The sequence below is a fragment of the Marmota marmota genome, unplaced genomic scaffold (genome assembly GCF_001458135.2).
Source record: "Marmota marmota marmota unplaced genomic scaffold, marMar, whole genome shotgun sequence".
Taxonomy (NCBI): Eukaryota; Metazoa; Chordata; class Mammalia; order Rodentia; family Sciuridae; genus Marmota; species Marmota marmota.
Window position 1 is genome coordinate 49,944,427 of NW_025999990.1, and position 14,295 is coordinate 49,958,721.

General features: G+C 42.1%; 1 protein-coding gene across 1 annotated transcript; it reads left to right on the forward strand.

Annotated features, from left to right (window-relative positions):
- The first annotated feature begins 4,313 nt into the window (after positions 1-4,313).
- On the forward strand, positions 4,314-6,058 carry Lrrc30 (leucine rich repeat containing 30). Its single transcript, XM_015482544.2, has one exon. The coding sequence runs from the start codon at positions 4,504-4,506 to the stop codon at positions 5,404-5,406; it is 903 nt and encodes a 300-aa protein (XP_015338030.1). The 5' UTR covers positions 4,314-4,503; the 3' UTR covers positions 5,407-6,058.
- Positions 6,059-14,295: the final 8,237 nt, after the last annotated feature.

Consider the following 14,295-nt stretch of genomic DNA (forward strand, 5'->3'; position numbering starts at 1 on the left):
GAGTCATTTAACCCCACGGAAGCCTGGCCTCCTTGTATTTACATGAAGTTAATAATAGCAACCTTCTAAGTCTTATGAGTATCAGATAAAACATATGAAAGGATCCCAAACAACTGTGGACATTAACTAAAGACACGGTAAATACAAAGTGAATGCAAGATAAATGCAGGAAGCATCATAGCTGTAGGTTTGATTGACCTTCAATAAAATGTGAAGTTCATGATCAGGACAAAAGAAAATCAAACACACAGAGATTGTTCCTTAAATAACTCTAGAGGCATGCATATGGGCATGGGTAGGGGACTCCATGTGTATGATAATTACCATTTTTGGAACAAATATCATTTATTGAGATCCTACCATCCACCATCACTAATAATCATGAGTTGGAGAAATTTAATAATATACTTTGGGGTTTATTATTGTATGACTTTTAGGATGCTTAGACATGGATTGTTTTGAGTCACAGTGGTTTAATATGGCATCTCTGTAGATGTTGGCAAAAGCTAGCAACAGGTTGTTGTGCTTGGTGAAAGAGATGTGACCAGCTCAGATTGCATTACTTATTGCTCTCCTTCCTTGTCCTACTTCCAAACTCCCCCTTTCTGTTGCTTACCTGGGGTTGTGCTCCTTAAGAAAACATTAGTCTCAGAAGCTTTTGCCATAAGCTCTGGTTGTATGAGTCAGGTTTTCCTTGCTATAAGGAAATACCTGAGACAGGAGAGTAATGATGGAAAGAGGTTTATTTAGCTCACACTTTTGGAGGTTTAAGGGCATGGTGCCCAGTTCTGATGAGGGACCTTTTGAATGCATCTCATCATAGTGGATGACAACAGAGAAAGCATGCAACAGCAAGTAATCACATGGTAAGGTAGGAAGTAAGGGTGCTGGGGGGTGGAGCAGACTTGGCTTTTATTACAACTCCCTACAGAACTGCCAAAGGCCCTTGGAGAACTTCTTCAATCCTTTTCCCAGGGAAGTACCCTCAACTGACCTCTACCAGGCCCATCGCCTCAAGATTCCAAACCAACTCCCAATACTTCTACTCTGGGGACAAAGCTTCCAGCACATGGAGGCCTGTGGTCACACCATATGCAAACCATAGCACTGGGCTACAATGGATTTTTTTTTAATTATAAAAGATTGAGATAGATATGCATAGGAAAAAGATGTAAATTTATATATGAAAATATGTACTGGATTGATTCTATCTTTTTATATATTTTTCTATTAAAAAATTCTAGTTAGTGAAAGGATTCTTTCAATAAAGTACTTGAACATACATATTCTTTCTCCTAAAATTAACAGGTGTGTGGATGCATGCTGAAAAGTCATTGTGAGAATAGAGAGAATTGTTTTTAATAGACACTCTCTTATCGTGAATTCAGGAGTAGCTTCAGATGTCTTCGTAAGCCCTTCTTTTATATTTATCATTTCAGTCTTATTTTACTTAGCATTAAAGAAACAATCTATGTTAACTTTTATATTTTGGAATAATAATCAATTGGAAAAATGCAGCCACCACATTGGGCCTATCTCAGTGTGTTTCAATTACTCTATAGCTGCCTTAGGTTTTAAAGACAATCACATTCCTAACCAGGCCTTGGAATTTCAGAAAACGGTTCAACGGTGCTTTATTTTGAGGCTTGTCCCTCCCATTGAGAGAGCTTTGAGGAGTTTCTGCTAGCAAAATATACCATTCCTTATTGCTATTTATTCCCCAGAAATCAACATCAAAGTTACCAAAATGAAAGTTGTCTCCAATTTTATGTACTTTTTGCCCCAAAAGGATGAAATGTGAGCTTTCATTCTCCACAGAAGTCCTGTTTATAGTGAGAATCAGATTCACAGAGTAGACAGGAGCTTTAGGCAATTCAGGGGTTCCAGACAGTCCCATTTCATAGATGAGGAAACGGAGGCCCCAAACAACGAACATCCCCTAGGTGAGTTATGTTCTGACTGCATAACCATGATTGACTAAGTGGACAGTATTTGCATTTCAAAAAGCTAGAAGAAACCAAATCAGCTACTTACACAGCTTATCCATTTGATACTTGAGAACCACACTGCAGAATACCAGAAATATTTTTGGAAGGAATCAAAATCTACTACTCTTAATTTTACTCTTCTTGGTTGTGTTGGTGATAGAGTGAGTGTGGTTAATGACTAATTATGCTTTAATTTCCACGCACGAAGTAGCCCTACCCCAAAGCACTTGAAAATAAGGAACTATGCCCTTGTCAGTTATTTTAAGTCTACAGGTGTAAGCCAAGAGTCTTCTTGTGGTTCCCAGCTTGGACTAACAGGGTTTGATTCTGTCATTGACTCTTCACTTGACCTTGAACAACTGAGTTGATTCTGCATAAGTAACTTGATCTCTCTCTTTGTTTTTTCATCTATAAAATAGAGAGAATTTTAATACCCATCCTGAAAATAAAGCAATTCTATGATTACTTTCGCAAAGTAAACATTTAATAGTTATTGACTGTTAATAAGTGCTCAAAAATATTTACTGGGAAAATGTATTAAGAAAAGAGAAAAATAATCACTACAAAAAAAATTGAAAAAAAAGCTTTTGCCTCTTCCTCAGAACATCTCAGCTCCTGCCACTCCTCATGTTTCAGGTACTCCAGTACAACTTCTCATGTTCAGTAAGGAAAGAGGAAGTGAAACTTTTTTTCTTTAACAGTAGACCTGTATTGTCTTAGAAAATTTATGTAGACAAGGTGTGCTTTGCTCTAAAAACTTAGGGTACAAATTTTAGCATTATTATTATTATTATTATTATTATTATTATTATTTTAGGTCTGGTTAATAGCTAAAACACTTAAATGCCCCTGGCAGGGGGGAACTTCTGATATTTTCACATTTATCCAAGAATTCTGGGACTGACTCAGTCCAAAGGGGTCAGATGTTTCAATGCCAAGTGGAGAGAGAGAGTGCACCCTCTGCCACTCCTCCTACCCAGAGACACCCCCTCAGTGGAGCTGAACTTACAGGTTCCTGGGCTGCACCCAGCCAAGGACCAGCTGGAGCTCCTGGGCTGGTAGATAGTTCTTCAAGGTCAGGGGCACAGAGCAGCGTTACTCTCCAGTGCAGCTGCCAGCAAAACCCACATGCTTCCGGGCCAAATCAGCCCCGGACATGGACCACCAGCCCTTTTCTCAGAACCCATGTCATCACCTTGCTTTTTCTTCTCTCTTTAATCACTGCCTATTTTTAGAATTTTTTCACCTACACAAGTGTCTGTCCCCTTCCCGGCTGGGTTAATTTGCCAAGGCTGCTAGAACAAAGTACCAGACTCAAACAACAAAAATTAACTTCTCTCAGTTCTGAAGACTAGAAGCCTGAGATCTGGCATTGGTTTCTTTAGAGGCCTCTCTCCTTGGTTTGCAGATGGTGGTCTTCACCTTGTGTCTTCCATGCCCACCTCCAAATACTGTCGCATTCTGAGGCACTGGGAGTTAGGATTTCAACATGACACATTTGCAGTGCGGTGATGTATCCCAGCCCATAACACCAACAATAAACTCTGCACAGTTGAGGTATAAGTTAACTTTTTCTAGGAGAGAGAAAGATGTAGCCAGGTAGAATTCACATATCCTTCTGGGACAATGGGCGCCTATGATTACTAAGGCTTTAAATGCCCGTTAAGCATTTAGAATTATCCTGCAAAACTCACAGAGGCCCCTGGGAAACAGAAGAACCAGGCTGAAACAGGAGTTGGAGGTCTAGACCCTTCTTTACACCCTCCTCATTAAATCACCTCTGACAAGTTGTAGTGTAAAATCCTCTTGCTCCTGAGGTTCCAAGTGTCTGGGCTGCTTTTGTTACTTTCCCACAAATACACGGTTCTTCAGCATTTGCAGTGGGGATGATGACACCATCTGATGATCTTTAGCTTTGGACACTCAGCTGTGTCACTAGACCTAACTTGGTCACACTTTTGAGTTGTCCAGGGTGAGTTCCCACAACCCTGCAGACTGCTATTGGCATGGATGGCTTTGTTTTTTTCAGTTTCACTTCTTTTTTAGAAATGGGCTTGTTATTCGCCTTGCTCAACTGTGATACTCAAGAAAAGCTGAGAGGGTAAAGTTATATGCAGCCACCCTGTGACCTGTTTGCACATACCAGGTCAATAAAACTCAGGCAGAGTGACAGTGACAGCTGCCTTGTGGCATTCAGAGGGAACTGAGTAGTTCTGTTTGGAAGCCTCAGGGACAAGTATATCATTACAGCCTGCCTGCTCAGACAGAAACTGTGTAAAACCCACCCTTGGGGACAGGCACAGCTCTCCGGGAGCCACCCAGGAACCAGTCTTGGACACAAGCAAAGTCTCACCAGGACTCTCCTGTCAGTTCTCTCCACATTGCGACCTCCTGGTCACAAGTCTGCTGTCACCATACGGCCCCTGCCTGCAGCAGTCTGGCTTTTTGCAACTGGGGCAGGACAAACTCTCAACCCTGAAGGAGGCAGAGAAGAGAGAGGGGCACGGAAGACACTATGGGGGCGAGGCAGTCAAGGGCCAACCCCAAGGACAAGGACCCCAAGAAGATGCTCCTGGGGAGGAGACAGAGGTTTTCTTCATGGGATGATACCCTACTCTTGGGAAAGGACCCGCGGTCCCTGTTGAAGCGGGGTATGCGCCACGTCAGCTTCAGCTTGGTCACCAAAGGGATGACGGACATCCCAGATTTTCTGTGGGGCTTGTCCGAGGTCCAGAAACTCAATCTGTCTCATAACCAGCTCCGGATTCTCCCTCCCGAGGTGGGGAAACTGACCCACATCGTGGTCCTCAATTTGTGTGGCAATTGCCTGAAGAGTCTGCCCAGAGAAATCAGCCTCCTCCAGAGCCTCAAAGTCCTGTTTGTCAACATGAACTGCTTGACCGAGGTGCCGGCTGAGCTGAGCCTGTGCAGAAGCCTGGAAGTGCTGAGTTTGTCGCACAACTGCCTGTCCCAGCTTCCCGCCAGCTTCTCCGACCTCTCCAGATTGAAGAAGCTGAACCTCAGCAACAACTACTTTGCGCATATCCCCATCTGTGTGTTCTCGCTGAAGGAGCTGGACTTCTTGCATGTGGGCTCAAATCGCTTGGAAAACATCGCCGAGAGCATCCAGTGCCTGGCCAGCCTGCAGATCTTCATTGCCGAGAGCAATAACATCCACTCCTTCCCGAGGTCACTTTGCCTAATCGCGAGCCTAGAGCTGCTGAACCTAAACAACAATGACATCCAGACCCTCCCGGAGGAGCTCTACCTGCTGAACAGGTTGGCAAGGATTGCCTGGAATCCCATGGACAAAGGGCTCCACATTTCCCACAACCCTTTATCCAAGCCCCTGCCGGAGCTGGTGGAGGGAGGCCTGGAGATGCTCTTCAGCTACCTGAAGGACAAAAAACACAGCTGACTGGGCACCAAAGGCGAGACTCGGAGCCAGCTCATCTGGATTCTGTCAACTGGGGTACTCCTCTAGTCTAAGCTGCCTTCTCCAACTGTTGGTATTTATCAATGCTTTTGTTACTGTTTGCTGTATTGCTGTCGAGCATCCATCCATGGGAGGGGTTCACAGTAACCTCCAGGATGTTATGTCCATCTCCTTCTAAACAAAAAATTGAAGCAGGCTTTTGGTTTTCACTAAGGACAACCAATTGATCTAGTTCTTCTAAGGAGCAATGAGATTCAGCCCTAGGTAGAGTGAATAACAGATTGGGATTTGATGTAATTCAAAAGTCAAAATATTTACTAAGTATGCACTGTGTGTCCAGTATGAAGCAACGGTAATCATTCAGTTTCAGATGGTTTCTACCCTTGTATTGGCCACCTGCGACCAGGTGGCAAGAAGCAAGACAAATTCTATGTCAGTCTCTGAGCATGACTTGGGACCAAAGGGCAAGGGGGAGCTGGGCTCCACGTTGTCAAGGACCAAAACAGGCAGAGCCTTCCCTTCAAGTGCTAGGGAAACAGTCATAGGAATTTTTCCTTTAAACCATGCCTAAAAGGTAGTAATTAAAACTGCTCGTGTTTGTGTCTGGAGGTGAGTAACAGGGGTGGCATGATGACTTTCAGATAATAAAACGGAACTGATTTCAGTGTGTAGTTTCAACCTTCTTTCCCATCCCTTTCCCACCATCAATCCTCTCTCTGCATGGCTTTGCTAAAGATACTAGCCCGTAATCAAATCACCACATTATAATTCCGATTTTCTCCCTTCCTGGATTTGCCTTCTCAGAGATAAGCTAATCAGTGTGTGTGTGTGTGTGTGTGTGTGTGTGTGTGTGTGTGTGTAGAGGTGGGGGCACTGGCCAAAAGAGGCAGGGAAATAAGTACCCTTTTAAAATGCAAAAAAGGAGAATATTTGCTACTTGGATTTTACATGTGGACATTTACAAAATGAGTTTATTGACATTTAAAAGATCTTTTGGACAAAAGTCTCTGTAAAAACATTAAACTTACTTTGTTTTTTATTTTCAAAGTACACAGCTTAAGTAAGTAGTTCAACGCAGATATCAGGCAAGCAATGGCGGGGTTCCTGCACCCAGAGTCATTGGATCTTACTGCCAGCACAGCAGCCAAGGCCCCTAAGACATTAGTATTCATTTAGGGTTAAAAAAAATTTAGAATGAAAAGGTAGCATTGAAGAAGATACAGAATCTTCAGCTCCCAAAGAGCCAATTGCTCTGTTCTTTTTTTTTTTTTTTTTTTTTTTCTTTTCCACATTAGTCTGCAGAATATACCGAACAACAAAAAATAGGAAGACTTAGGATTTGGGGTTGCAGCCAAAACTTGGATAACTTCATCTTAATACTTTTAGTTTAATCCAATTAAACTTACATTTATCAGCACTTTCCCCCATCTGGACCCTGGCCTGGGAACCCGAGAGGAATAACGTCCTGTTCCTTCTCCCAAGGAGCTCGCGGTCAGTGAAGGAGACAGGTCCACATGGGTTTCTTTCATGTGTGGCAAAGTTTGATCCCTGCTAAAGAGAGGACCAACGGGGTGAGGCTACAATGATGCACTGTGTGGTGCAGCTTAGCCCAAGTGCCAAAATCTCACTAAGCAAAGAACACCATTGGGATGAATCAGTCAAACCCTTCATTCACAGCAGCCAACTAACCCTAGTTCCTCCCCTTCCTCCTCTTGCCCCATTTGGAAAAAATAGCCAAGGGCAGGGATAATGAGTAGTTCTTTCTCAGGTTCTGAGCTTAGGCAATTGTAGTGTTCAGCTGCCTTCTCACTTTTTCTAAGAGCTGTTCGAAGGGGGTCCAAATAACTTATTCATAGGAGCAAGTACTTTTTCCCAACAGACCCCAAAGTCAATTATCCTATCCATAAAAGAAAGAAGCCAATTCCTGCTGTTATCATCAGATACCATAGTTCCATTTGCACATTTGTGCACGAGCTCCTCTGTTGAACCGTTGCAAAGAGACTTCACCGACATCACTTGCAGGCAGCTAAAGAAGTCTCTGCTAAAATTCCCCCCTCCAGCAGCAGCTGGAGACCTGCAGATCCCTGCCAGGCACACACAGGCACACTCCAAAATCCTCACCCACGTTCGCCGGTTGGAGCCAAGACTATTTAAAAACATCAGTGAAATTCTTACTTGACCTCCTGACTCAGTGGGAAATTAGAGGGTGAGGCTTCTCCTGCAGAACTGGACAGGTCACTTACTGAGCTCTCGCTGAAGCACATGCAGCTGTCAGACAGACTCTGGCATGTGCCAAGGTCATGCCCGTTAGTGTGTGCTGCTGTGGAACCACTTGGGCTCACGCTGAATCTCCATGACCTTGCTATGGGCAGAGACGCAGGCGAGGATGGCAGTGCCACACTGTTCCTGCTGAGCAGTCATTTTATTTCCTCTCTGAGCCTTCTCAGTCACTTGATCCCATGGTAACTCTACTCCAGGGAAAGAATGTGACCATATTTTGAAGGTGACCCAAGAGCTTATTATACTTTTAGTAAGAAAAAAAAATAGTATCAATTTGGTTGCCAGCTACCATTGGTGCCTTTCAAAAAAATATAATAGCAAGGTTTTCCTTTGTTAACACTCAGCATTGAGGAAATCATTAAAGTTTAGTAGTTGCCTGTTGTGCTTCAGATATTGATTCTTTGTGAATGCTTCCTATTATTGATAAATGGAAGTGCTGAGCAAAACACTGGTTAACATGCCTAGTTATTCAGAACACTAATGTGGAGGGAATCGGACATGACCTTCAGTGTCTTCGCTGTCACATTGTACAGTCTGTTGACCACCTGTGAAGGGCTCCTTGCTTACCTATTGTACTTCTAATAAAGACACATTCGAGTAACTTCCAGGTGTTTCCAAAGCGTCGGCTATCAAAGCACTGAGGAGGACTGCGTCGGCTGCACAGCATATTTATTCAAAGAATACAAGCTAATTGAGTGCTTGATGTGAGGAGCTCGCTGCTCCCGTTCCCGATGATGTTGGGGTTTTCATGTCACTCAGCTCTCAGCATGGAACGATGCCAGGGTGTGTTCAGAAATACCTTTCAAAGCCTTTGCAGCTTATAAGCACACAATTAAGAAAAACTCAAGGTTTCTAAGAAGGGAAGAAGACTATGAAAAGACACATCTGTTGAAGGAATAATACTGCTAAATGCATAATACTGCTGCATATTAGAAAGAAAGATGTAGTCACTGCTTGGCGTATTGACTTAGTAAATGGCTTATAGAAGCAATGTACTCCATTCTCTGGCTTTGGGGGATAGACTGCCTTTCTGTGGTAACCAAAGACAGAGTGACATCAGGACCGTGCACCTGGATTTCACGATGAAGTCATGCTTGTGCTGGAAAAGAGATAAAGGAGGAAATGCTGTTGCTATTTGTATGGGTACATTCCAAGACCCCCTTTTCTTTTGGCCATGAATTATTGCATTTTGAAAGTTCATCTCATATGCCCCAGAACACCTACTGCTATACATTTTGGTAGCAAGCATTGAAAACAAAGAAAGGTTGAAGGACCCTGGGCTCAGTCATTCAAGTATCAGCAGTTTTCTGAGATTACCAGGCAAGTGAGGCCTGCAGGCGGACCGGGTGCTAACTTTAGTCATATGCATAGATTCTAGAGAGTCCCCTCTTTGAATGGATTCATTGAAATCCTCATACAGATAGTAAAAAAAATTACAACATTGGTTCAGGAAATGATCTAAACTAGAAATAAAAAAGCAGAAATTCAGGCTGCTGTGTTTGAGCCAATATGAAGATACTAAATGATGCCATCTCTACCATGTGAGTGTCCAGGGCTCTCCACCTTCTCATTCCACGAATTATTTCCAGGACTCTGTAAAATATTCTTGAGCATTACAAGACCCTAGTATAGATTTAATATGCAACTAAGTCCAAGGACTATCCATGCGATTTCTAAATTACTATTAACTCGGGACACCAAAATAAAAGTCTTTCATGTCGTTTAAGGAAAAATAAAATTCAGAGGAATATGAAAGCTGTCATATGCACTAACAGGAACAATCTTGACCTTACAGAGAACAGTGTAAAAGAACTTCCTACAGTGTTCTTTTTAAGTTACCCACCAAGTTATACATTGAATCCAAAGCAGCACTAATTTTAAAAAAAAGCATAGTAATAAAAAGGGGATGCAAAGTGGGCACATAATGAATCTGCAAGAGCTTGGGCATCATTAGACCAGCATAACGGAAAGCTATTAGCATGAAGCTTGCTAGGCAGATTTTTTTTTAGTAGTGTCATAGGAGTCTATTTGCAAAGAGAGAGCTTATTTCCTACTACTTCCAAACTCACTCCTTATTTCAGCACAGGACAGAAAATAAAAGGCACACTGAAGCAGTTATCAAATTATTGCCTGATATATGTGAGAGAAACATTCATGATGAACAGTGCAAGATCATCAGCTTTTTTTTTATCTTTTTTTTTTGCTAGGGACTAAACCCAGAGCATCGTGCATGCCAGGCAAGCACTCTACCGCTGAGCTGCAGCCCCAGCCCAGAGCTTTGGCTTTGATGTTGAGAGTTAGAGCTGATGACCAGATATCACATAATCACTCACATTCTTTGGTCTTCAGTAATTTGAGCTCTTCAGAAATCAGTGTGCCAGACATTCTCCCTTAGGGAAGTCTCTGTTCTCTCTCGGTCTCCTGATTGCCATGCCCACCATCCTATGTAGGCACACAAGTGGATGGTGGGAAAAGCTCTGGAATGAGACAAGCATGTCAATCGCTCAGCACTTACTGAGCATCTGTGTGTCCTGAGACCACGTAGGCTCTGAGGACATGAGGATGCAATAAGCTACTGTCCGAGATGCCCCAGAGTCCATGAGCAGAGAAGACATGCTCACTAAACAGGACTGAAGAGATGGGTAAACAAGTAGAAAGGCATTTGGGTGAGACTATAGGATGGCAGAAGTATGGAGTGACTGATTGGTGGAGGTGCACACAATGCCACGTGACAGTTCGGACCCAACACTTCCTTTGTTTTGCTTTATCTTGATGGAAAATCCATCAATCCCATTGTCCCAGAGAAGTCCATTTTATAACACCTCTGTGGCATGTGCCTGTTTTCTATCAGAATCTAAGATGTTGAGCAGGCACTTGGTGGGAGAGGGGGCATATTATGATCTCTGGTGACACCATGAGTCCTGAGCCTTTCCTCTGCTCCAATGCAGGCTGGGGCCTGTCACTAGAGTTCTGAAAGGACCCAGGTTGGCAGTGGTCCTCACCTCTGCCCATCAGAATCCTGTGGAATTTCAAAGAAAGCAGCCCTGGCCCTCAGTTGGAAAGATTCTGAAATAGTCAATCTGGGTGAGACCCAAACGTCTCACTTTAATAAAGCTTTGTAGGTAGTAATTGTGCTGTTCTCTCTGGGTGGAGAATTGCTGAGGTAGGCCCTTACCGAAGCAGTCAGCTGTGGGTCTGATCAGCCAACGGGGCCATGAGCCTGGCTATTGAAAGAGGGCAAGGAAAGGTGGGAGGACCCTGAAACTGGTCAGCAGATTGGAGCCCCATGGGGGCCCTGTGATTAGATTCATCTGGGCAGCTGTGAAAATTTTAGAGGCCCAACTCCCTTGATATGCTCTCAGATTCAGTGGGTCAAGGGTACCTCCTGGCATGTGCAGTTGGAACAAGCCCTCCAGGTGTTTCCGGTCACAAGGGAGGACAGAGAAAGCCTGGCCTAGCCGAGTGTGGGCCACTGGAGACTGCAAAGCTTTGGTCCTAGATTCTGCTGCCTCTGGGTGCTGCTGAGATTCCTGTGCATCTCTGCCCCTGGAGACCTGAGCTCCTAGATGACCGTTATTTTGGCATCTAGTATAGAGCAGATATTCAAGAACAAGGGAGGGAAGGAGTGAATGAGAAAGTGAACCCCAGGCACTGAGCACTCCACCTCTCTGGGCCTCCGTTTTCTACAAAGTGAGGTCCTTGTATTCACCTTAAAATGAACTTAACTTTAAACTCTTTTCGGCTCCGAAATTCTATGACTGTATTTTTTTTTTTAACTTTGTCTTCTTCTTATTTAATGCCTCAGTAAATAGATACCTGAGCTTATAATTATTGTGATTATTCAAGTGAAGCAAAAAACATTGTGGTGATGGGTTGTGATCTGCAGGAGTGCTTTAATGTCTCCTTACAGCACCAGAAAAAATACAATTTTAATTTTGTTTGACATTCAAAAATATTAAATGTGGTAGGCTTGTATTGAAGGTGAATCAAGGAGTCTGCAGACTTACAAATTATCTGGATTCTATCTCTAATTTTCTTATTGGGTTGGAGTCTCAGAGGGGGAAAAAGTCTATTTGACTTTGTTGTTTGATTGATTTAAAAATTCTCTGGTTTATGTTTCTAAAACAGATGAAATTCTGGAGCTGGGGTTGTGGCTCAGTGGTAGAGCACTTGCCTGGTATGTGAGAGGCACTGGGTTCATTTTATTTAATAAATAAATGAAATAAAAATATTGTGTCCATTTACTAGATGTGATGGGAGGGGAGGGGAGGGGAAGGGGAGATAGGAAGGGCAGCAGAATAAAATAGACATTATGATTGCTGTATGTATATAGGTGACCAATATGATTCTGCAACCTGTACAATCAAAAAATGAGAAATTATACCCCATTTGATTCAAATGTAGGAAATGTCAAGATCATTGTACTGTCATGTGTAACTAGTAAAAAAAATTTTTAAAGGAGATAAAATTCCTAATAATCTGTTTTCCTTTGAAAATAAAAAAACCCCAAAAGCATCTTGTTTTATTTGGTTAAATAATATGTTGTGGGAACTTAGAGTTGAAATCTTTGCTCTTAAAAAAAAAAAACCAGCATAGTGTATTTCAAAGTTGAGAAATGTTACTGGGAAATTCACACCACCTACAAAGTGCTTCCCCGTCTACATGCACATACATTTTCAAGAGTAGCTTCTGAAAATAGATACTTATGGAGCTGAAAAATAACTTTTCCTTCGGTTATTTTTTTTAATAATATCATTTGTCTCTCCACCTTCATTTGTAAAGCTACAAATTAATGTTATCTACATTATACAAATAAAAAAATTAAAGATTTTAGTTTTTTTTCTAACTAACCTCAGTTATCTGAGGGCACATTACAGTTGGGTTTGACAAGCATTCTTGAATAATCTTGTTGCCATAAGTACTTTGAAAATTTAAAGTCCATTTCCTACTAGCACTGGACTCAGCCAATGTATAAGAGAAGGTTAAGGATTTTTATTTTGGAAATTACAGAAATAGAACAAAGAATCCATCCCAGAAGCATGATAAAATATTCCTTATATTTTAATTCTTTACACTATCTTATTATCATGATTAAAATTCTATCATACATAATCAAGAAATTTGTTTCATCCCCCAGAAATGGATGCAACATGTTTCCTACAGAAAATTTTAATTGTTCACTTGACCGTGAAGTGTGATATGTTGGTTAAATTGATTTGTAAATGAACTTGCCAGGCTCTTGTCAATGAATCTGCCACAACAAATACCATCTTAGCTGGCTTTCTGCTAAGTTGAAAAAGGAAAGTAGCTCCATTACGGATTGATCAGAATGAGCGGGTTCATTTCTTTTATGCCACATGGGATTGGTTCCTTCCCAGTTGTTGCCTATTACATAAAGGCTGAGAATGAATTTGACAAAACCTCATAGAACATGTGCAGTAAAGAGCTGAGGAAGCAGATCTGCTCAGTGGGTGTTGAGAGCCTGCATATTCCATAAAAAGGCCTAGAACTTGGTAAACTCTTGGGCATTTACTTCTAAGTCCTTGGAATATCCTGCCTGATAATAGTGTCTTTGTTTTCCTGGGGTTTTGAGCCACCACACAGAGTATATCTTCATGGTGGCATTTATGGTAGACCCTTGGGCAACATGGTATGGGTCTGATCTCTAGAGAGGCTAAAAACTGAAGAACTAAAGTAGCCATGTAGGGGCTCCATGACTGATCCATGCCATGCCTCCACATGTGGATAAAAACCCTGGACATCAAGACTCAGGTGATCTTTCCTGGAATAAATAACTCATATATTTTTAAATTGTATGTCATCCTGAATAGTGTGATGAAACCTCATGCCAACCTGCTAGAGGGGTATAAATTACCCCCTTATCCAGCGTATCCACACTGTATATGCTACCCACCCATTAGTCATTTAGTAGCCATTCTGGTTATCAGATACACTGTTCTGAATCTGATAAAGACCACATTCACATAACTTTTATTTTAGTATGTTTTTATAGTAGTTCCATTCTATTGTAAGTTGTTGTTAATCTCTTAGTGTACCTAATTTATAGATTAAACTTCATCAAAGGTATGTTTTTATTAAAAAAAAAAAGAAGGGTGAATAGGATTTGCTACCATCTGCCATTTCAGGTATCTACCAGGGGTCTTCAGATGTAAATAAAAAGAAAGAATAGGACTGGGAGAGGTAGGTGCTGTAGGATGATCAGGAAAGTTCCTGAGACCTGTAGGCAGCAAGGAGGATAGCCATGTAGATATTTCAGGGTAAAATAACTCATACAGAAGAGAGATCAAGTGGAAAGGGAACAGTGTGCCTAACATGTCCATAGAACAACAGTGAAGCCAGTGTGGCTGAAGGCAGTGAATGCAGAGGAGAGTTGCAAGGTCACTTTGATATTGGGAATGGCTCTCTAGGCCTTTGGAAGGACTTTGCTCTGAGTGAAGTGGGAAACTATCAGAGGTTTGAAACAGAGAAGAAAACTACACTCTGCCTTAAATTTACAGGAGTTACTTGTACAGCTGAGTTGAGCAAAGGCAGTAGGGGCAAGAGTGACAGCAGAGAGACTAGTGCAGTCTA

Coding starts and splice junctions, on each gene's coding strand:
- Lrrc30 (XM_015482544.2), top strand. CDS start 4,504: ATGGGGGCGAGGCAGTCAAGGGCCAACCCCAAGGACAAGGACCCCAAG.